We start from the raw sequence: 24,218 nt of genomic DNA, 5'->3' as shown, positions 1-24,218 counted from the left end.
GCCTTTACCTATCACTGCCATCTCACCTCTGTCGCCGTGGGTTCGAGTCTAAAGCTCAGCTAATGTGGGTCTGTGAGAAAGCTGCCAGTAGCTTCTGGTGGGTCAGTGGTTCTTACCGAATATTTTCCAAGTTTTTCTTTCACCAACTTCTACTGGCCGCCATATATAGCTCATCTTTTCCTGAGAAATGGCGTTAAACCCCACAACAAGGTCACACGATTTCACAACGCCCATGCTGGACTATGAATCATTCTATGTGGTATTCACTTTGTTTCTTAGACGATCTTTTGAATAGATGACTGAACAAGTGTACCTTTCCATTGGCATGCAAAACAATACTGTATTGAAATGAGATTGGCTCCTAGACCTTGAAATAGATTTTCCTCTTTACATAACCTGACGCAGTGCTTGATCTAGATTTTAGCAAATCATGAAAAAAAATATCCCTTCCTCCCCTGGTACGTTTTGGGCTCGAAGCTTGGATTTTAAGCATTTCGAAGGCATCATTTCGACTATCAACCTGTAAAGAAAACCGACTGAAAAAAAGACGATCTACCCGCCTCCCTTCTCCACTCTGAATGTCTCTCCACCCGGTCATCCCCTGTAATTTAACTACAAACCTAGGGCGCGGGAATTCCCGATTAGGATGAAATGCTCTAGATTAAAGGTGTTTTATAGTCTATATCATAAAATGTATAATCGTGGGCCTGGTTGTTACGGAAGTGAATTCATATCAGATTAAGACACAGTTAGCGCAGATTACATAAGAGATGACAATTTCAGGGCTTAGGGAGGGGTAAAATTAAAATAAAATAAACCCAACAAAACAAGCAGAAAAAGTCCCCAAAATTCGTGAAAAATATTTTTTTTCTGGGAAGGGAAAAATTACTTTTGAGTTGAGAAAAAATATAAAATGCAATACGAGGCCAGGTGGGAGGTGTTAACACATCGTTAAATAATGTTAGTAACTATGTGGGAATTGTTCTCACAGACATAAATAACATAGGAAATAAATAGTAACTGCAAGTCTATGAAACACAGTTGCGTTCTTTTTTTTTCGTAATTATTTGATTTTTCTTACTAAAATGTTGCAAATTTTTTATTCCTTATAAAAGATTTTCATTAGCAAATGGATGGAACTTAATGCGTCTTTTTAAACCTAACGGAAACAATGCTATGTCCTTTAATATTTCGCCTAACATTTCAAACACACCTTTCATTCAGACGGTGACATGCATGAGAGAGTCATAACATTCAAATGTATTTAACCTTGTTCAACCACAAATAAATTAAACCCTGATCACTCTTATGTTGAACAACTAAAGTTAGGTACACGTCTTTTCTTTCACGCCAAACGTTTCCCACCAATTAATTTAGATTCAACAGGCAGTATTTTACACGTGTCTTCTACACATGATACTGTTACCGGTGACGTCACAAGTTGCAACAGCCTACACAGCTTAAGGCAAGCAGACCGTATGGGGCCCCAGCTGTAAGGATATTATGCGTTAGTGGTGTATAAAACTGACTGTCTCACGGCAACTTTAAGCAGACGAGTGTAATTTTACAGTACCGTGCTACCTAGGAATGTAGTATGATTATATACTTTCCTCTAGAAGGTTTTATATCGAGGGGACTATGTTTAAGGTTGATATAGCTAAAACCTATTCAAACGTTGTGAAATAGCCTTTTACTTTCCAACTCAAAATTCCTGAAAATATTGAAAGGAAACTCACTGTCTTCCATCATCTGTCACCAAGATCGTCATTATCAACAACGCTGGAAGGAGTGAACCAAAACATGACTTAGTAAGTGCGTCTGCATCTATGCTGTGTATGTGTCTATTTACATGTATATCTACTTATCTTTATATTCCGTAGCCCTGGAGTGACGTGTATGTATCTACCTACCTGTATATCTACTTATCTTTTTATTCGGTAGCCCTGGAGTGACGTTTATGTGGCTATCTACCTGCATATCTACTTGTCTTTATATTCCGTAGCCCTGGAGTGATGTTTATGTATCTACCTACCTGTATATCTACTTATCTTTATATTCCGTAGGCCTGGAGTGACGTTTATGCATCTACCTACCTGTATATCTACTTATCTTTATATTCCGTAGCCCTGGAGTGATGTTTATGTATCTATCTACCTGTATATCTACTTATCTTTATATTCCGTAGCCATGGAGTGACGTGTATGTCTCTATCTACATGTATATCTACTTATCTTTATATTCCGTAGCCCTGGAGTGATGTTTATGTATCGATGTTTATATATCTATCTACCTGCATCTCTTCGTATCTTTATATTCCGTCGCCCTTAAGCAATGTTTATGTATCTATCCACCTATATATCTACTTATCTTTATATTCCGTAGCCCTGGAGTGATGTTTATGTATCAATGTTTATATATCCATCTACCTGCATCTCTTCTTATCTTTATATTCCGTCGCCCTTAAGCGATGTTTATGTATCTATCTACCTGTATATCTACTTGTCTTTATATTTCGTAGCCCTGGAGTGATGTTTATGTTTTGTGGTTTAACGGCACGTCATCACAGTAATGGTTATATAATGCCAATTAAAATCAGCTCCTAAAAATGCACTCAAAGAAATGTTCAGAATCTTAATTAAGATATATGCAAACATGAAATACTATAAGATAAAAGGATATATATGTTACAATTATTTAAAAAGATCTATATGTTACAATTATACAATGCACATGGATCGCTGTAACATAGCTGGTATAGCATCAAATATCCGCAAAAGATCTTCGGAGTCGACAACTTCTGTGTCATTGGAAAAGGCACTTAGAAATGTTCGAATTCTTTAATGTTTTTTACAATTTACATTCAGTGCTGTACTTTAGAAGTAAAATTCATATAAATAAGTAAAAAGAGACAACATACATTATCCCATTGAGACAGAACACAATGTTTAACACGTTATGGTTCTGGGTGCATCTATGTTTAGGTTGCAATTTATGATGCGTGTGCATTCATACATACTGCGCTCATTCCACAAAGTGGACGGAACAATGTCCAAGGAAAGGAATCAGGTTAGAGGTACACACCAACATCATAGGAAAACGGGAAAAAAAACACTCCGCTTAATGCAAAGAAAAATCAAATCTCCATTTGGTCTCTCACTGATTTTTTCTACAGAAAGTTGAACAATGTATGGAATGCCAACGTGATTTAAATGGTTCGTCTTCAGTGATGATAACATATTGACCGTGTCGATATAATAGAATGCTTGATATGGTCTTTATAGTAGCTCGTTTACAATTTTTACAAAGATCGCCAGAGAAAAATGAGAGCCAAGTACCTTTCTGAAATGGGAGCCAAGCACCTTTTTGAAATGGGAGCCAAGTGCCTAAGTGTATTTTTTATATTTCAATTGAGCGCTAAGTCTTAGGCTAAGTGCATATTTAAAATGAAAGCTCAGCACTTTTTTATAGACAAGAACCAAGTACCGTTTATGAAATGGGATCAAAGTGCCTGATTGAAATGAAAGCTAGGTGCCTATTTGAAAAGGGAACTAAGTGCTTTTTGATATAGGAGCTAGTGCCTTTTTTGAAATGGGAGGCGTGTGCCTTTATGAACTGAGAGCTAAGTACCTTTTCAAAATGGGAGCAAAGCGCATATTTTGAGATGGGAGACAAGTGCCATTTTGAAATTGGAGCTAAGTGCCTTTTTGATATTTTAACAAAGTACCTTTTTGATGTGGCAACTACGTGCAATTTTCTTATGGGAGCTATGTGCCTTTAGAAATTGGATCTAAGTGCATTTTTGAAGTTCATGCCGAGGCAACCGATCTAGACAGGTATCTAATCCTCGTCCCTTGGATTACGAGCCCGACGCTTAGCCAACAGAGTTACTGCGGCTCTCCGCATATACAGAAGGATGCTTCTCAGTGTATGTATGGTCTCCCTATTGGTATATATGGTCTCCCTATTGGCATGTGTGGTCTCCCTATTGGTATGTATAGTCTCCATATTGGTTGGATTGAGCTGCTCAGTGTATGTGTGGTATCCCAGTTGGTCTGAGTGGGCTGCTCAGTGGATGTATGATGTCCTTATTGGTTTGGGTGAACAATGCCGTTTTGTAGTTAGACTATAACCGATAAAAAAAACTTGACTTCTGAAGTGCATGTATATACCTTCCTATGATAATGCGCAGGTAAAACTAACAACTTAAGCTGAACAAGTCATATAATAACATAAGCAGTGTGTGAAATGATTAGACATTGTCTGTGTAACAGGACTGAAACCGAATGGATCTCCAGACCGGGTGATAACACAGCACAAATGTGAGTGAATGAAAGTTTAGGAAACGAAAAAGGAATGTTCACGACTAAACGTACATAAGTAGACTCACAAACCCACACACTACATATGATATACCGTACTGAACATGTTATGAAAAAAACAAATTTATATATGTAAAAAATATGAATATGGTTCATATATCCACAGTATATGTAATGAAAAGAGTATGATTATCGAGTTATATGATACAAAGGAAAAAGCACGAGTACGATTCATAGAATCGTATGATACAAAAAAACATGGTTCACGCAACTATATGATACAAAGAAAAGTATGGTTCACACAACGATATGATACAAAGGAAAATAAGATTTGTTCACACAACCATATGATACAAAGAAAAATGCGCATGGTTCACACAACCATATGATACAAAGGAAAATAAGATTGGTTCACACAACCATATGTCCATCTAAAAATACCACAGTGTATACTAACCTCATCCAGGGTCTGGAATTCAGACCGTAATTCCTTGGCCCTCATAGAATCCGGAATTCCTAATCAGCAAGATTTCCGCCATGTAACAGATACGGACGGTTGAAATGGCAACGCAGCTATAATACAGGTCATGGTCTCACCCCTTTTGTTCTTCTAGCCAATCCATCCATCTATCCACCTATAAATATACCAAGATGGTCATAATAAAAAAAAACTAAATGCAGAACCAATAAATGCGTACTAACACATTGTTCTACGTGAAAATAAATCCCTCAGAGATACAATTTTAAAACAAACAACTCTTCTTTTCTCTGCTTCCCTTTCAAGTGCCAACATTTAATTTTCTAATTCCCCATTTTCCCTTTCAAGTCGTATTGCCATTTTTACCCTTCTTTCTTCGACTTCCCTTTCCAATGCCAATCTTTTCTTCTCTAATTCCCTTTCATTCCTTTCCCGGACTTGTTCCTCCTTAATACATTTTCGCAGACATTCACCCTCATATACCAAGTTGTTTACCCAAATCAACTAAGTCCTTATGTGACGAGCAGATTGTTAGTTGATAAGGTCACCTAATCTATACAAACTTGTACACTAGGTCTTAAAGCAGGGGTGGGCAAACTACGGCCCGCGGGCCGCATGCCGCCCGCCAAGGGCTTTCATGCGGCCCGCCAGGGGTTTTCATGCGGCCTAGGAACAAGTCATCATTCGCACTGACTCTGTTTATGTTACTCTGTTTGTCAAATAAATGTGCTTCTTTTGAAGTTTAAGTTTAAGTTTTCAAATATTAACAACATATTAACAACTGAAAATTAATTATAATGTTATTTAGGAAAACCTTTTGTTTTTGCTATTTCAAATATTAATTATTTTACTTAAATAACTATGCGGCCCGCGACAAGGTGTAAATTTGTATATGCGGCACTTGCACTGGAAAGTTTTCCTACCTCTGTCTTAAAGGAAGTCAAACTAAATTATCAACCTTATCTTTGCTCTCAAGGCAACATAAACAACAACAACAAAACAAAAAACATGTACATGTATGGACCCCCGGACCCTACTTAAGGGAACGAGAGTGAAACACACACACCCATACACACACACACACACACACACACACACACACTCGAATGTATTCCAAACCTGTCACGGAGGTATCATTCCTTTTTCAACATGTAGGCTATAAGGCCATTTTATTTTATTACTTGATATTTTATTTGGCGATGATGAGATTGGCGCAAAATGCACCCAAGACATACCTAGTAGCAGATGCAAGCAAGAAAATACTTATGACCCACAATACTCTGCGAGGAAATTGTTTCGTTTGAGTTACTTCATCTGTTGGAGAAAAAGTAATATGAACAATGCTTCTACCAGCATATAAATCCGTGTTACGTTTTTATCTAAATATCACAGACACACAATGCACGGAATCTTGTATTTTTTGTGTTCATTGTTTGACGAAGACATGACAACATATTATGTAACGGAAGAGGTCCGAAAACATTGTAATTAACTGAAGCAATTGGAAACCCTGTGATAGTATCGTATAACATCATCATTAAAGCGATGATTTTTGAATATGGACAAAAGCAATGGCAACGATGTACAAAAACCCGAAACCTTAGTCAAAGATCTTTTCTACATATAGAAATAGTAATATCAAATAAAATGTAAAATATTCAACTGCAGCCACAGAACAGATGGCAAGGCCTTGACCTCAGAAGAGAAATCTCAAGTTGTTTACTGGAGAGATCGGGTATGAAAACACGAAATTGTTACATGTTTGAGAAACAAATTAAGTATTAAAGGTTCCTTAACCAGTCCTTACAGAAATTAAGCTTATATTTTACTCATGTGTGAATAACATGTTACAACTTTGGTCTTAAACTAGGTAACAGATATAAACAAAACAAACAAGTTTTGTTAAAGTTAACAAATAATTTAATTATATAAGTTACAAAATGAAAATCGAAGTGGAACTTACATTATTTTAAAGTAAATCCATAAAATTCCTGAAACGTGCTATCACAAATTTAAAATAATAGAGTGTTCCAAATGAAGTCCAGGTCTGGAAAATGATGAAGTACCAGTATCCTTGAATATGCGTAAGTGTCAGCAGTATTGGAAGTACCAGTATCATTGAATATGCGTAAGTGTCAGCAGTATTGGAAGTACCAGTATCACTGAATATGCGTAAGTGTCAGCAGTATTGGAAGTACCAGTATCCTTGAATATGCGTAAGTGTCAGCAGTATTGGAAGTACCAGTATCCCTGAATATGCGTAAGTGTCAGCAGTATTGGAAGTACCAGTATCCTTGAATATGCGTAAGTGTCAGCAGTATTGGAAGTACCAGTATCCTTGAATATGCGTAAGTGTCAGCAGTATTGGAAGTACCAGTATCCTTGAATATGCGTAAGTGTCAGCAGTATTGGAAGTACCAGTATCATTGAATATGCGTAAGTGTCAGCAGTATTGGAAGTACCAGTATCCTTGAATATGCGTAAGTGTCAGCAGTATTGGAAGTACCAGTATCCTTGAATATGCGTAAGTGTCAGCAGTATTGGAAGTACCAGTATCCTTTAATATGCGTAAGTGTCAGCAGTATTGATGTATCACAGTATCACTGTCCAAAACTGCTTTGGACGAATTCACATTAATCCGAGAAAAATATTTTGTCCAAAGTCAATGATCGTTTTGTAATTCCAATGATTAATCTAAACAAATTATTCCTCTCAAGTTATACAGATCACAACATTAAATTCATCTGTAGACTGGGTTTAGAAAAAGAAATTAGCAAACATAATTAAGAATAAATCAATTATCTCTTTATAGACAACTCCACGACTCTATTGCGAGTCTCTGTCGCAGTACCACCCACGTGACTTATGTCGCAAAACATTCTATCCGACTTAAGTGTCCAATAGGAAATTACCCGATTCTCTACACAGGATTTTTTTTTATAGAACTCAAACCCAAATCATCGACCTATTTATAGCTCATTATCTAAAAACAGAATCTACAATCATGGACCAATAGTCAAACACACTATACAGACTATACATAACAAACATCTACATGAATTAAAGAATGCAACAAAAAGAAATACGTATCTAAAGTATATCTAAAGGACATTTTAAAGTGTACATTATTTTATTGACAAAAGAAAAAGGCCGTTTAACATGGGTTTTGCACGTCTCCATTTTCTTTCATGAATGCATTGCTGTTTTTATTTCTATGCAGTATATATCCTGTAATATTTAGCAATAAAGTGTATTTTATATTCTTTTGATTTCAGTTTTGATCCATATCAGATATTTGAGGTAAGAAACTTATATTAGTTGCTGAAGAGAGGAACTGTATGTAAACTGTACAGCTTGTATAATGCTCAATAATAAAATGGCTATCACCAGATGCAGGGTAGTGTTTAAGCAAACGTTGTGTATACACTCTTATAGTAGTAGTAGTAGTAATAATAATAATAATAATAATAATAATAATAATAATAATAATAATAATAATTTATCCACAATATAGATGGATCCTGCATAGGTCCGAGTCTCGGATCTGCCTGCTTGGGTACATGTAAAAGTTTGCCAGTAACTTCCACATGTCATGTACTGAGAAATAAAAAAACTGTGTGAAGCCCACCAGGCTTAGGTCAACATACAAAGAGTATAAAGTAGGATTTGTCATGAATCGTTTGTCATAATTCTATTCTTGTTTCTTACAGCCATATATAATCTTGTTAATGATGCTTTATTAGTAACTTCCATGGCGAGTGGCACTTGTGTTGGCATTAACTGAATTAAATTTCAATTCTTTTGTAAATAGGGACATTTTCTAGTTCATATCCTTGTCTTAGAATGTACGTGTTCTAGGCCTAAAGGAGATTGCTCTTATTATCTTGCAGGTTGAGTATGAAGAATGCATTATTCTAACCGTCAAAGTTTTATGTGGACGCAAGATAACGAAAGGTTGGAGAGACTACAGTAAGTTAAGAAGCCATTCCAGGAATATATTCCTTTAACCATTCCCTCGTTGAACAAACATTCTTTCATCAGTGGATTGGAAGCTTGTTCCTCTTTGCCGCCATGAAAGCCATATCCATTTATTATATTGACTAGATTTACTTTGTACTAACAACGTTTTCGCCATTACTATCAACTTCGCTTGGAGTAATATATGCACATTTTTTACGGTCAAAGGGACGAGTATTGAGTCGTACGATAAATCCTATGTTAAAGTAGCCCATATGCTTAAGATGCGTGGAGCTCTACGGTGTCGAAAGAGATATAGAATAAAGTGGTTTCACAGTCATTGACCCCAACTGGTGACATAGTAACATTGTTCCAGTTGACCTAAATACGCACCACTCAAGACAAGGACTGGAAATCGTGTTTTTAAATCTGTCCAAAGGCTTAACCTGCAGAAGACGATGTAGGGTCAAAAACGTTTATAAGGTCAAAAGTATATACAGGGTCAAAAGTAAGTTTAGGGTCAAGGAAAAATATATAGGTAACATTTTAGCTACAGTCCAAACACATATACAGTTCGTCACCCACTGTACTATAAAACATTCTATGAGTACTACATTTCCTACCTAAAGAGAAAATATTACCATAATGTTTACAAAATCATATTTCTACTTTATCGTTGTTTCTCGATCAAAAGAAGTCACTAATGTTTCTAAGGGATATCTAAGATTACATCGATGAAGAAATTACACTCAATATTGTTACACACCATGGAATATGTTTCTTGTAATTTCGCATTACTGAATCGTGTCAATTTTGCATTTCGTCTCATAATGTCCATAATACATAAGAACTAAAATAACAAACTATGTGATTGTTGAGAAAGTAGACGGCTACCCACAATGTCCCTGTTTGGAGATATAGGTTTGAAGGTCTTTAGGTTTCTGGTGAGGAAATTCATCTTGAGTACACACACAAGAGGATTCCAAGAAATAGTGAACAAACTGTTCGTCAGAAGGTAATGAAGTTCCCAGGCATCGATTTTGTTCAAATGTAATGACATTTTACTTGAAAATGTCTGTCAAGTAATTGGCACAGGTATTAAAAAGGCAACAGTTCACACCTGATGTTTTCCTTGAAAGTGTCTGTCAAGGATGCTGATTTACCACACCTCTTTTTCTTACTCCTTTTCAAGACAGCTTCGATGTGTTGGATCTCCGGAGAAGTAAGTGGAGGCGAGGAATTGTCACTCAGACTTTATACTACTTTTGCAACACTCTCTCTTCCGATATAATAACTTAAGTGCCATGTAAATACGTTTCCAAATTTTCTTCTGGGCTCATAATCATACCTTTAAAATATTCATTCGTTCCACAAGCATTAGATATGTAATTATTTCGGCCCGGAGCTGAACAGAAAAGCTAAGTGGCTAAATTTTGTTCTTGTTTTGGCCATTATGGTATCATGACTGTCTCTGTCTTTCTCTTCTGCAGTTTCTTCTTCTTTTCAAGCATCATCGTCACTCATCTCTCGATATTGTCCGTACCCCAAAGATTCCATAGCTTCTAATATTTTAGAATCACCTCTCACAACGTTGCATTTGATCAAGTCTTCGTATTGAATAATGTGTTCTACGTTGATGTGTTCTGTCAAGATGTCGGGTTCCTTTAGGAAATCGACAAAATATGCACACCCAAGGATACACCAAACAAATTAAAACAAACAAAAACAAATACTGATGGATATGATTTATTCTTCCTTTGATTCGTCCACGTCATACAGCAAGCCTGCAGCGTTCGCCCTTCCTCCAAATAAGCCGTCGCATGGGTCTAGAGGTTCTGATCTGAATCGGTTTTGAACGTTGATTTTGCTTCCACATTTCTAACACTTGGTATCCTGTTCTAGTTACAGATGTCGTTGATAGGTTTTCTTGTATAATTGTTCCATGGTGTACTCTGAGAATTGACTATTAATTTGTCATTGAGGGTAAGAGGTATGACATCCGTGAAATAAGCATCAATGAAATTCATGGACGATCGTGGGGTCTTTTAAATCTCAACCACATACAAAAAAGATTTTCAATTTTCTTTTCTCCCACGTTACTGAAATGTTGGATCCAGCTGTCTTCCCTTTCGCACAAGTAACGCGAAATTTGGCACAGTATCGACGATTGACGATCTGGGAGGTTTGAAAGGATATGATGTTTGCGTGTTCTCGGGCATGAATTCTTTGCGGTACACTAAGGAGCACGCTTTAGTATTATTTTAGTTTCCCTTGTCTCTGTAAACACCTTTGACCCTATGAATACATTTGATCCTTTAATCGCGTTATGACAACATAAACACTCTTGGCCATATATCGTCTCCCGTATATTAAACATATGGCCAATTTTAACATAGGAGTTCCCTTACTTACCTCGAGAGGCGCGTATTGAAGTCGGCTTAAACAACGTTACAATGTCACCCTACTGAGGTCATCCATTTGTAGCATTGTTACCATTGAACCCTATAAACACGTTTGACCCTATAGAGCTTCCTGCATGTGAAGCCTATGAGTTAAATATTAACCTACAATTTCTCGTATGACTCCATATCCGTCCTTTTGACCCTCAGCGTGTACTTATTACTAATTTCAGTTATTTGATGCCGATGAATTTCGCTGCTTTATATTTTCGAGATCTGCCATTGTTATATTTCCAGTATCATATAAATGTGTATTCCCAGCTATTTAATTTAGTAAATGTAATCCTCCAGCGAACCCAGCGAAAATAAAAGGACACCAAAAATATATACTTTATATAGTAATTAACTAGCATGCTGACATATGTAGATCTTGACAGACGTAGATCTTGACCGATATAGATCTTGACAGATGTATATCTTTTCCTATGTATTCATTTTAACGGGGAAGGTGAATGTTGAATGTTAAATTAATTTTGACACTATTCTTTTGGGATGTAGTGGAAGGGAGCATGCATGCATTTTTGTAGATTTAATTCATATGGATTCTAACTTATTTCCCAGGAATGCTGTCTTCCTCAAATTTCTGTATAGTTGTACGTTACATATATGTTTACTTAAATGCTGTTGTGTTTGTAGTGGACACGCCTGATCCCTACGTTGCCTTGACAGTCAGAACTGCTCCAGATGGACGGAAGAGAACCAAGACAGTCAACAATGAGTTTAACCCTGAATGGAACGAGACCTTCACATTCTTGCTGGATGAAAAAGTTCAAAATATAATGGGTATGTTTACAATGTGCACTCAGGGGCCCCGAGTGGCCGAGTGGTCTAAAGCGCTCTCCGTTACGGATCACTGCCATCTCACCTCTGTCTGCGTGGGTTCAAGTCTCGGATTCGGCTAATGTGGGTATGTGAGAAAGCTTGCCAGTAGCTTCTCGTGGGTCGGTGGTTCTTCCCGGGGTTTTCCTGGGTTCTTCCTCCACCATTAATACTGGCCGCCATGTATAGCCTATCGTGTGCTGAAAAATGGCGTTAAACCCTACAACAACAACAACAATGTGTACTCTATATGTTCCGGTATAAATAACTGCACCACGAAGATAAAATTAAAACTAACATGCTTGAGTGTTCATTTGATTTGTAGGAAGCAAACTACTAGCATGCCTCCGTGTTCGTGTCGATAAGAATCAAATACTTTACTAACATGCCTGTGTGACCGTGCAGAGATGTAGGAAGGAAATTAATTACATACCATAGTATTCGTGCTGATACATAATAAGCAAATTACACATTTTAAAGAATAATGTGTATTCTTATTTGACTTAAGGTATCTATCTATCTAAGCATTTGTGTATCGATGTCTTATATATATATATATATATATATATATATATATATACACACAGAAATGACGTACTATATATATATAGTTTCGTTATAATGATGTCTATGTGGGCCCTATTGTATATTGGTGTATGGTGAGACCGCCATATAATGATGTACGTGATGTACCCCACCGTGTAGGTCAATTCTGCGCATCGGGTAATTCTGCGCAACGGTACGTCATTTCTGTAAACATTGAATCACGTGCTATTTTGGTCAAAAATCCATTTTGTATCAAGAAAGAACGATCGTACTTTAATTAGGAAAAGTGATATTCATAAAGTGTACAAACATATCGCACGTTTCGACTCGAAAGGCATATGAAAATATGATTTATAAATGTCAACATGAAGACCCACTAAATGACCTTATTAAAACTGTAACCCAAAAAATCCTATTTACTATGTATCTATTAGAATCATACAAATAAATACATTATATAAAAGATGGAAATGTATACCTTAAAAAATTCTGCATCTTAATCTAAGTTTCCAATTTTGCAAGAAGTTGTCCCACACGTAAAATATCACTTGCTACCCAACGTGGCAACTTGCCGTTAGAACGGCATTCTCAAGAAATTCCCCAGCATAGAGCCTGTTTCTAAATTCTTTAGTAATTCTTTCCCATAACCAAGACGTTGTAAACGCATTACGTCTCATTCATTGTTGTTTCTCTTCCACGTAACAACTTATTTTTTTTATAAAATTTTGAACCTTACTAATTTTTTTACAAGATCGGTTTAGTTTGCTTAATATCTTTTCCCATTTTTGAGGCATTTTTACGTTGAATTTTGTAAAACTAACTATAATCCTGACCTAATTACTCGACTGAAATGCTGACAGAAACAGTCGAAAATAATGGTGTTATAATGAAGGGTGTTGTACTGAGGGAGTCTTGTGTATATAAACCACCAATTGATGATTTAGTATATACTTGTTTACTTTATTAATGAAATGACTTTTCTGCAGCTACTTATAGTAGAAATGATGTGACATGAAGATTTGTTTTATTTGTTTAGCCATGTCCTATGATCCAGTGATGGCACTAATAATTTACTTGTCTAGCCATGTCTTCTGATCCCATGTGTGACAAATAATTTATTTGTGTGTCCATGTCCTATAATCCTATGATAACACTCATAATTTATTTGTCTTTCCATGATTTATGATCCAATGATGGTACTACTCATTTATTTGTCTATCCATATATTATGATGAATGTATGGCACTAATACTTTATTTGTCTATCCATGTTTTATGGTCCAATATATAACTCTAATCATTTATTTGTCTATCCTTATAGTATGATCCAATGTATAGCAGCAATAATTTGTCTATCCATGTATTATGATCCAATGTACGGTACTAAGCATTTGTCTATCCATGTTTTATGGTCTAATGTATGGCACTAAGCATTTGTCTATTGATGTCTTATGATCCAATGTACGGCACTAAGCATTTGTCTATCGGTGTCTTATGATCCAATGTACGTCACTAATCATTTGTCTGTCGATGTTTTATTGTCCAATGTATGGCACTAATCATTTGTCTATCCATGTTTAATGGTCCAATGCATGGCACTAATCATTGTCTATCCATGTCTTATGGTTCAATGTACGGTACTAAGCATTTGTCTATCGAAGTCTTATGATCCAATGTACGGCACTAATCATTTGTCTATCCATGTCTTATTGTCAAATGTACGGCACTAATCATTGTCTATCCATGTCTTATGGTCCAATGTACCGTACCAATCATTTGTCTATCGAAGTCTTATGATCCAATGTATGGCAATAATCATTTGTCTATCGAAGTCTTATGATCCAATGTACGGTACTAATCATTTGTCAATCCGTGTTTTATGGTCATATCCATGGCACTAATCATTTGTATATCCATGTCTAATTTTCAAATCTACGGTACTAATCATTGTATGTGTCTTATGATCTAATGTACGGCGCTAATCAGTTGTCTATCGATGTCTTATGATCCAATGTACGGCGCTAATCATTTGTCTATCCATGTCTTATGATCCAATGTACGGCGCTAATCATTTGCCTATCCATATTTTATTGTCCAATGTATGGCACTAATCATTTGTCTAACCATGTTTTATGGTCCAATCCATGGCACTAATCATTTGTCTAACCATGTTTTATGGTCCAACGTACGGCATTAATCAATTGTATATCCATGTCTTATGATCCAATGTACGGCACTAAGCATTTGTCTATCGAAGTCTTATGGTCCAATGTATGACACTGATCATTTGTTTCTCCATATTTTATGGTCCAATCCATGGCACTAATCATTTGTCTATCCGTGTTTTATGGTCCAATCCATGGAACTAATCATTTGTCTATCCATGTTTTATGGTCCAATCCATGACACTAATCATTTGTCTATCCATGTGTTATGGTCCAATCCATGACACTAATCATTTGTCTATCCATGTCTTCTGATCCAATGTCCTGCACTAATCATTTGTCTATCCATAGTTTATGGTCCAATGTACCGCACTATTCATTTGTCTATCCATGTCTTACGGTCCAATGTATGGCACTAATCATTGGTCTATCCATGTCTTATGGTCTAATGTATGGCACTAATCATTTGTCTATTGATGTCTTGTGATCCAATGTACGGCACTAATCATTTGTCTATCCGTGTTTTATTGTCCAATATGTGCACTAATCATTTGTCTATCCATGTTTTATTGTCCAATGTAAGGTACTAATCATTTGTCTATCCGTGTTTTATTGTCCAATGTATGGAACTAATCATTTGTCAATCCGTGTTTTATGGTCATATCCATGGCACTAATCATTTGTCTATCCATGTCTTACGATCCAATGTACGGCACTAATCATTGTCTATCCATGTCTTATGATCCAATGTACGGCACTAATCATTTGTCTATCGATGTCTTATGATCCAATGTGCGGCACTAATCGTTTGTCTATACATGTTTTATTGTCCAATGTATGGCACTAATCATTTGTCTATTCATGTTTTATTGTTCAATGTACGGCACTAATCATTCGTCTATTCTTATCATTGATCTAAATAATGTATATCCTAATATGAAGCGTTTAGAGTTAATAAATTTATGCGAATGAAATAAGTTCATTTTTTGACATTATTTGTAAACGAACTATTATTCGTAATGTTTTCTCATATGTGTTATTGTCGTAAATCGATAAAACTATTTTTGCTGATTCAGTGTTCTTTTTAAGATCATCGATATTGAATGCTGGCGAAAATGTTGTGATTCATAATATACATTATATAGAGAAATGCATGTGTGAGTACTATTACATATGTAATATAATACATAATTCTTAGTATCGCAATATTTATTTCAGAGGTCAAATTGATGGAAGCCAACTATGTATGGGATGAGACTCTAGGAGTAACCAATATCGAGATAAATCCACTGGAAAAATATACATGGGTGAAGAAAACACTTGTCTTTAATAACGTATGTAAGAACTAATTAAGTCGTGTGTTACGTATATCTGATTTAATTCATATTTATTTTAATTGAATTGTTTGTCAGTTTTAAATTTCGTATTTTATTATGCTATTGTAATGTAAATTTGTTCACTAGAGATGATACTTTTTCAGAAAATTGTTTGATCTTGACTGTTAGTTTATAAACACCAAGTGTTGATCTAAAGTCTGACCTTGTTTCAGAACTTGTAGCTACCTTCGTAAACAAGTTCTATTTTATTTTAAAATGATTGGTTGTTTCCATGATGGAACTACATGATTTAAGATGTAAACAAATTTTGTATTTTTTATTCTTGGGAGTAAAATGATTGGTTGTCGTCAGGGTCACTTTTGGTGTACGTGACATAACCACGATCACATGACCCCTCCCTTTCGATTTCGCAATTAAGGTTTTTGATTACGCACATTTGTTAGTTTTAATAGAAATAATCTGAGAGAGATTTCTCAGTTTTGGGCTTTTTACACTGATGTTAAGTTATTTTGTTGTAGACAGATTTTAAGTTCTAATTTTCTTCAGATCCGTTGGATTTCAAAAGGATTAATTCTTTTTTCTCTGGAAATAATTTGAGGAGTGCTCACACAGAAATTTTGAAAAGACATTGCTTACAAGTTTAATTTGGATTTCCAACACCGGAGTGCCATTATTTATATTTCTACAAGGAACTGTAGATAAGCATTTTACTGACTACATCATACGTCATCGTCATCCGTCTTGGATTTTCCATCAGGATTCGGACTTGAAATTATTAGAACATTTATTACTAGGACTTTTGCAATTTAATTCGTGGATTATTCTTAGATTATTTTTGGATTTGATTCTTGAAACCGTAAGTTCTTCTACTTTTTTTCATTTTTACAGATTTTGTCCAGGGAAATAAATTATTTGTTAAATTTTAAAATGCTCGTTGTTTTCACTCTTTCTGTGTTACTGTTTATTCGAGCCTAAACACGTAACACATGCAAATTACGTATAATACTATGTTCCTACAAAATATCGAACATTCTGATGAGAAATAACATGCTTCGGTGCCTTACTGGTCTACATATTTTACATTATATATTTCGTCAAAATCCAGACCAAAGAGTTAATTCACTGCTCTCTTGTGAGTCTTTGAGAACCTACTGCTGAAAGCCTTATTACTGATTTGAGCCTTATTTATGTTTTGACCCTTATTACTGTTATGACCCTTATTAATGTTTTAAATTGGTTATTAGAAAAACATTGTTGCACTGGTTACTGTACAGGGTTTACAATGTTTATGACATATTTGCTCCTGGAGTGCAGAGGTAGAACGTTTGTATATTAACTCAAATTTACACAGTTGTCAGCTGCAGTCAAAGTCAGATCATGTATGCTAATTTACATTACTAATTAGCTTATCAACAGAAGTGTTTTTATATTAAATTCAACGTGTTTGTTTATTTTCAGGTATCAGAAATTGATATAGAAATGAAAGCAGAATACGAGTAAGGCTGGAATTGTATCGATTTATACATTCACAATCTCACAGAACGGGCGACTTAATATTAGTAATACAAACTATATTAAATGGAAGAATTTGAAACAACTAAGGCTATTTTTCGGTGTGCTTTGCCAAATGATCTTAAACAACAACTAAGCATATATGGGTTGGGTTCCCGAAAAGATGTCAAATAAAGGCTATATCTGTGTGAATGTTTCCCAGAGATTTCAAACGATAACAAAGCATATATTTGGGACTGTTTCTCATAAAGATATTAAACAACAACTAATGGGTTTTTGGGTGTGTATATCCAAATGATGTTGCTCAACAACTTAAGTTATACCTGGATGTGCTTTTCCAAATGAGGTTAAACATCAACCAAGACCATATAACGGTACGTTTTTCCAAGAGAGTTTTGAAAAACAACTAAGACTACATTTGGGTGAATTGTTATCCAAATGAGTTTAGAATACAATCAAGTATACCTTTGTGTTGCTTTTCACATGTGTTTTAACAACAACTGAGCTTACATTTGGGTGCATGGGTTTTCCCAAATCAGAATAGGGAGTACCTGGATAACAATAATAATAATAATAATAATAATAATAAGGAGGACTTTGTATAGCGCCTAATATTTAGAAGCTCTAAGCGCTTTACAACATTAGACTTTGTATAGCGCCTAATATTTAGAAGCTCTAAGCGCTTTACAACATTAGACAACACCTATAAGATAAAAAAACATATAAAATGCGATTATTACAAAACAAAACAAACACCATGAAATTAGAAAATATAAAAACATGCTGAAAATATTTAAGGTAGGAAACATTATTAGGTCTTTAAGTTTGTTCTTGCAGTCGAAATAGGTGAGTTTTAAGAGCACTCTTGAATGGGATCACTGTGTCTAAGTTCAGTTGGCAATTCGTTCCACGTTGATGGGCCCTGGTGTGCAAAAGAACGCTGTCCATATGACTTCGTTATCATAGTGGGAATAATGAGTATACGATTTTCAGAATCAGATAATATTTCTTGCAAAACGTCAACATTAATAATGATGATGGAACAAAACTATTTAATTTATTTCCAAACGCCTCTTTTATGCATTTTGTATTCACAGTGAAAGGGGAGTATCTCCTGAACGGTTGAGGAAAAGCAACACTAGCTTATTTGTCTATTTTCTATTGGGGAGAAGAAACACTTGCTTTTAAATGCACGGTAACATACCTGTGCTTTTATTTATAATAAAACAGATCCTTGCACACGCACAACTGAAGATGGCACCCGCTTTGATTTCTTTCTTGTTTTATGCTATAGCAAAAATCCAACATTGAGATACAGCCTAGCCTTGTGTGATGACGAAAAGGCATTTCTATGTCGTCGCAGAGAAAAAGTATTCGAGGCTATGCGTCAGCTTCTGGGTGAGAAAGGACCAGACTGTATTGAAGAGGTACAAAGGAATTTCACCCATACAGTAGTTATCCAGAACGCTAACACAATTAATATATCTGTGTCAATACGAAAGATGTGACTTAAAATTTACTATTTTTACATTTAAATAAAAATCTCTTGTTGAAGTATGTGACGGTGACTGCCATGGTACAGCCTGTCATTGTTCCATCCAGACTGTTTCAGTATTACAAGTTGGAATACATATAATTCAGTATTACAAGTTGGAATACATACAATTCATGTTTCGAAGAGGAGTATCTAGAAGAAACGCGGTGTTTTAAGTCTCAGATTAACATATCTGTATAATGCGGGCAATATTATACATTTATACTGATCGCTGCGGTCTAACTGGTTCTGTAATGTCCTCTCCAACCAGATAAGATGTATTATTGAATATATGCATTTAGTATGAATTGTTCAAATTAACACAGGTACCCACAGTCAGCGTGATCGGGTCTGGGGGCGGTTTCCGGGCGATGGTTGGACTAAGTGGTGTGCTGAAAGCCCTTGCCGATTCCGGGATAATGCAATGTACTACGTACCTATGCGGGCTGTCGGGTTCCTCATGGTATGCTATTTGTTTCTTTTGTGAGAACAGATATTTCCATAGAAAATAAAATAAAATAAACAATTGTACATCATTTGATACTTTTAATGTGATAAAATGTGTATAAAAATGCATAGTGTACTTCATATGCACGTGGATGTTGTGTTAATTTCGGTTTAATGGTATTTTGGTAAGGCACAAACAGTTTTAGAAAAATATTTTCATTCTAATATGATTGCAATTTTCTTACATTTTTATTTTCAACTTGGGCTCAATCATTGTATCCCTCAACATAAAACGTTTCAAAACATAAATTTACAGTTTCCAAAACTTATTTATCTAGTTTTTCGTACGTTTTTAGTTATCTCATTTATTAACGTATTCTATGAAAGTTAACAATGGGGAGACATTCAATTGGTATTGAATTGAAAATCTTAAAGGAAATACAAGCTATTATTCATAACTGTGTTTTCTTTGTCTTGTAGGCACATTTCTAACCTCTACTCTCACCCTGACTGGCCAGAAATGAATCCTGGAGATATACAAGAGGAGCTTAAAAACAACATAGACTCAAGTCCCCTTTGGTTGCTGACCCCCCAGAGCATCTACCGCTATATGGACAGAATAATGTTAAAAAGAAGCAGGGGGCAACCTGTTAGCTTTACAGACTTCTTTGGCCACATGGTAGGAGAGACGCTATTGAAAGGGGTAAGTCTTATTGTGTGGCCCATATATGAATACATTTTTCTTCATTCTACATGTATAATTTTCGCGGATTTTGAATGATGATCGCCTTTGCAAAATATAATAATCACGAATTACACATTTGTTAAGAAACGAGCTATACAGCAGTGACAGATCTGCGATTTATTTTGAGGCAAACTTGCAGATATATATAAAGCACAACATAGTGTTGCTGATATGTGTCTTTACAACATCTAATATCAATGTATAATTTAGTAATATCTGTGTAGCGTTTTGAGAAACTGGAGAAATAAAATGTCTGCATGAACAATATCTCAGTTCCCTTTCGTTTACTTACAGTTAAACACATTCTTATACACGTCATGAAAAATTGAATACTTGTATTTGAAAATGTTCATTTTGTCATTGTTTAATTATTACCTATGAAACAAACACAAGATAACTTTACAGAATGTCGTGAAAGGTATACTTGTTTCATTTTGGTAAGTGTTGGTACTTTTGTATCACCATGACGACCTGCCCAAATTGGACTTTTTGGCAAATTTATTAAACGGTGGGGTGATGATTAAATGCTACTTTACAGAGACTGGATGCAAAACTTACTGATATAAGAGAGAAAGTTGCTGATGGTGGAATTCCGTTACCTCTTTTAACTTGCGTTCACGTCAAGAAGGATCGTTCCGAAAAAAGTTTTCAAGGTAATGCTTTTGTTAATATATGCAAGATTCGTTTGTATGTCCAAAGCTGTTATTAGTTTAAATTACAAACGATTGATTACATATTACATTTAGTCATTCAGCAAGACTCTCTGACGATACATATCAATTCGTAAGCAATGGACTGATCTTGTTCAAGACTAGACGAGTTTGGAGATGACATTTTTTTACCCATGCGACAAAAAGAAATCTATCTGTTTTGCCAAACTTGCTTTTCTTGCCTTGGTCTGGATATCACATTCAGGACGTCTCTGTCATGATGCCCACACGCTAGAAAGAAAAATCCCTGCTGCCTTCTGCTGACGCTGACGAAGTTGTTATAAAATCAAACAAATCCAACATCTGATATTTATATTAAAAAAGAAAAGAAATTCACTCATAAAGCAACTTAATGTCTCTCCAACTTTTCCAACACACCATTTAAACATATGGTACAGCCACGCACACACACATATACATACACACGCGCGTGCGCGCGTTTTAGCTCTTTGATATTATGATATAGTTTGTTCTTATCCGTAGCTCAGTTCATTTTCAGGTCAGCGTCACTAAATTTTACTAAAACTACCTAATTCGTTTTAAATCCTTCGTGTGAAACGAATTAGGTATTTGTAGCTACATTTAATGATGCTGACCAGAACATTTACTGATTTATAGACAAGACAAAATCGCAATGATGCGTTTAACGAACTATAAACAACCTCAGCCCCCACTGTGCCAGACACACAGACTATACACATCACTGGCTACAGAAATCCAAAATCTACAGAAATCCAAAATCTCTCAAGAGCCACCACAAAGCCGACAACAACCACAACATTTGTTATGTTAGAACTGGAAAATGTCCTTGTCTCGGTGCAATCCCCAACATAGATTCTACTAATTTTGCCATGTAGGCAAATATTACCCTCTTGAGTCTCTTGAAATTGCTTTTATCGTTAAATCATTTTTATATACTGATTGAAGCCTAGATGCATATTTATCAAATAATTAAAATCGTTTAAAAATCCCTTCAGAGTTGCAATCACATTTCGTTTCAAGGTCAGAGTATAGGCTGGGAGTTTAAATGATAATAAGATTTCTGCTAATGTTGTTTGCAGAATGGGTGGAATTTTCTCCTTATGAAATTGGCCTGGCCAAATATGGTACTTTCATGAGGTCCGAACTATTTGGAAGCAAATTCTTCAAGGGCAAACTGTGCAATCAATACGAGGAATCACCACTTCACTTCCTTCAAGGTGAGCAGTGACAGATTAAAATCAATACATTTTGCTTAATACTGTAAAACTAGTGTTATAAATTCATATTTGTATTGATAAAAACATACAAGGAAAGAAACAGACGACACTGGCAAAGTTATTTTAATATTTTCGTGAGATGATGAGGATACAGTACAGAGACAGAGAACATACACTGGGTATATACAACACCAGTGGGAGCTTTGGTTTTAGTTTTTGTTAGGAACACATTATTGGCTGTATCATGTAGACGAAATGGGAGCCAACTATCTTTTCCAAGGATACACTTAGGCAGCCGACTCGGGATGGATTGGGCAGATATCGAACCCGCCACCCTTCGAATCGAACTTTATACCTCCAAAAGGATGAACGACATAGGAAATCTTGATCCTAAAAATACGCTTAGGCAAACGTTTTCTATGTTGCTATGCGGTTCTTAATCATTCACAGAGTTACTATGTCACGACTCATACATCTAAGTACGTTTTGCATAAATTGCCTAATGCCTACATTTAATGACGTGTTCCGAATGTCGTATATGCCACTTGAAGAGTAATGACTTTTGTTTTTGCAGGCATTTGGGGAAGTGCATTCTGTATTCTCTTCAAGAGACTGTTGGAGGACAATAGACGTTTGGATCCAGTGGAAATGATCCGCCAGGAGATGAGTAGGTCTTTATTAAGAATACACCGTTGTTCTCGGTGTACCGAATTTGTGTGGATTTATTGTTGACACAAACGATGAAATTAAAGGCTCATCGAACCATAATACAAATATCCCCATCTTTAATCAATGAAATAATTTACCACCAAAATCTTAACCCACAGGATAAATAGCTTCGGAGTATTAGTAGTTATCTGAATGACTGGGGGAAACCTGTTCGAATTATTTTCGGCTATTTATTGTGCCAGTTCTCACCCACAGTTGTAATATTTTTATATACTTTGGAAATGTCATTTTCCTCATATAGTTATCTGCGTAATTCTTATAAAAGTTGTAATGATTAATGATTATAATAATTAATAAATCGATTCCAGTGTTTCTCTATTATTAGAGTTGATTTTCGCATGGTTTAAATCTCTGTCCAACGTAAAGTTTTGTTATTTTCACAATCACTCAGAAAGATATCTTGATAAAGGCTATTCGAAACTCTTTGGGATTCCTTAGAAGGGCAATCGGAACTATACGTGTTTCCCTATAAGGTTAATCGAAACTATTTGGGATTACCTATAAGGGGATTCGAAACTATCTGAGATTCCCTATAAAGGTAATCGAAACTATTTGGGTTTCCCTATTAGGGTAATAAAAATATATGTGATTCCCTAAAAGGGTATTTTAAACAATTAGGAAATCCCTAAAAGGGTATTTTAAACTATCAGGGAATCCCTATCAGGGTATTCAAAACTGTCTGGGATTCCCTATAAGGCAACAAAATCACCGGTTAAAAACAGTAAATTGTAGTCTTTAGATAAACGAGAAAACAATACATGAGGGTATACTTATCATGAAATAGTGTCTTGAAGAAATGAGTTGAATTAGAAAGTAACAAATGATAAAGCATTATTATGTTAACAAGATCCTGCACTGGAGGACATAAAAAAACTAGCATTATAACTTACAGAATTCAGGAAGCAAAAACTTGATTATTCATTGTATGAAAGGCCGCATTAAAGCAAAGCTCTCATGTTTAGTGAGTAATCGATTTTCAAATTCCGTAAAATATGCATTCCTATTCTTAAGTTTACAAAATTATATCTCTTTCGTTGTAAGCAAATCTTGTCAGAGCGGATAGGACCGGTGCACGAATACATAAGTTTTGTTCCTTTCTGGTTTTATGAGCTATTAACGTGTTTTGAGCGTCATATGATACCCTATTAGCGTGTTTTAATCGTCATATGATAACCTATTAGCGTGTTTTAATCGTCATATGATACCCTATTAACGTGTTTTAATCGTCATATGATAACCTATTAGCGTGTTTTGATCGTCATA

The 24,218-nt window shown here is 35.5% G+C and overlaps 1 protein-coding gene across 2 annotated transcripts in view; it reads left to right on the top strand.

Moving 5' to 3' along the window:
- Positions 1–1,484: 1,484 nt before the first annotated feature.
- The window catches only part of LOC149800356 (cytosolic phospholipase A2-like), a 32,232-nt gene continuing 9,498 nt past the window's right edge, over positions 1,485–24,218 (top strand). Inside the window, exons 1-12 of one of the 2 annotated variants that reach the window (XM_089959978.1) lie at positions 1,485–1,808; positions 8,073–8,097; positions 8,688–8,766; positions 11,850–11,996; positions 15,961–16,049; positions 17,538–17,575; positions 18,886–19,018; positions 19,452–19,588; positions 20,053–20,275; positions 20,856–20,970; positions 22,089–22,226; positions 22,801–22,893. In XM_089959978.1, coding sequence (XP_089816104.1) covers positions 1,801–1,808; positions 8,073–8,097; positions 8,688–8,766; positions 11,850–11,996; positions 15,961–16,049; positions 17,538–17,575; positions 18,886–19,018; positions 19,452–19,588; positions 20,053–20,275; positions 20,856–20,970; positions 22,089–22,226; positions 22,801–22,893 — 1,225 coding nt within the window. In that variant the 5' untranslated portion in view covers positions 1,485–1,800. Of the gene's footprint in view, positions 1,809–8,072; positions 8,098–8,687; positions 8,767–11,849; positions 11,997–15,960; positions 16,077–17,537; positions 17,576–18,885; positions 19,019–19,451; positions 19,589–20,052; positions 20,276–20,855; positions 20,971–22,088; positions 22,227–22,800; positions 22,894–24,218 lie in introns of both variants that reach the window. The other variant, XM_089959977.1, reaches the window with a different exon arrangement.

The sequence above is a fragment of the Sinohyriopsis cumingii genome, chromosome 5 (genome assembly GCF_028554795.1).
Source record: "Sinohyriopsis cumingii isolate HCF-2022 chromosome 5, ASM2855479v2, whole genome shotgun sequence".
Classification (NCBI taxonomy): domain Eukaryota; kingdom Metazoa; phylum Mollusca; class Bivalvia; order Unionida; family Unionidae; genus Sinohyriopsis; species Sinohyriopsis cumingii.
The sequence above is the reverse complement of the archived record's forward strand: the minus strand, read 5'-3'. Positions and strand labels throughout refer to the sequence as shown.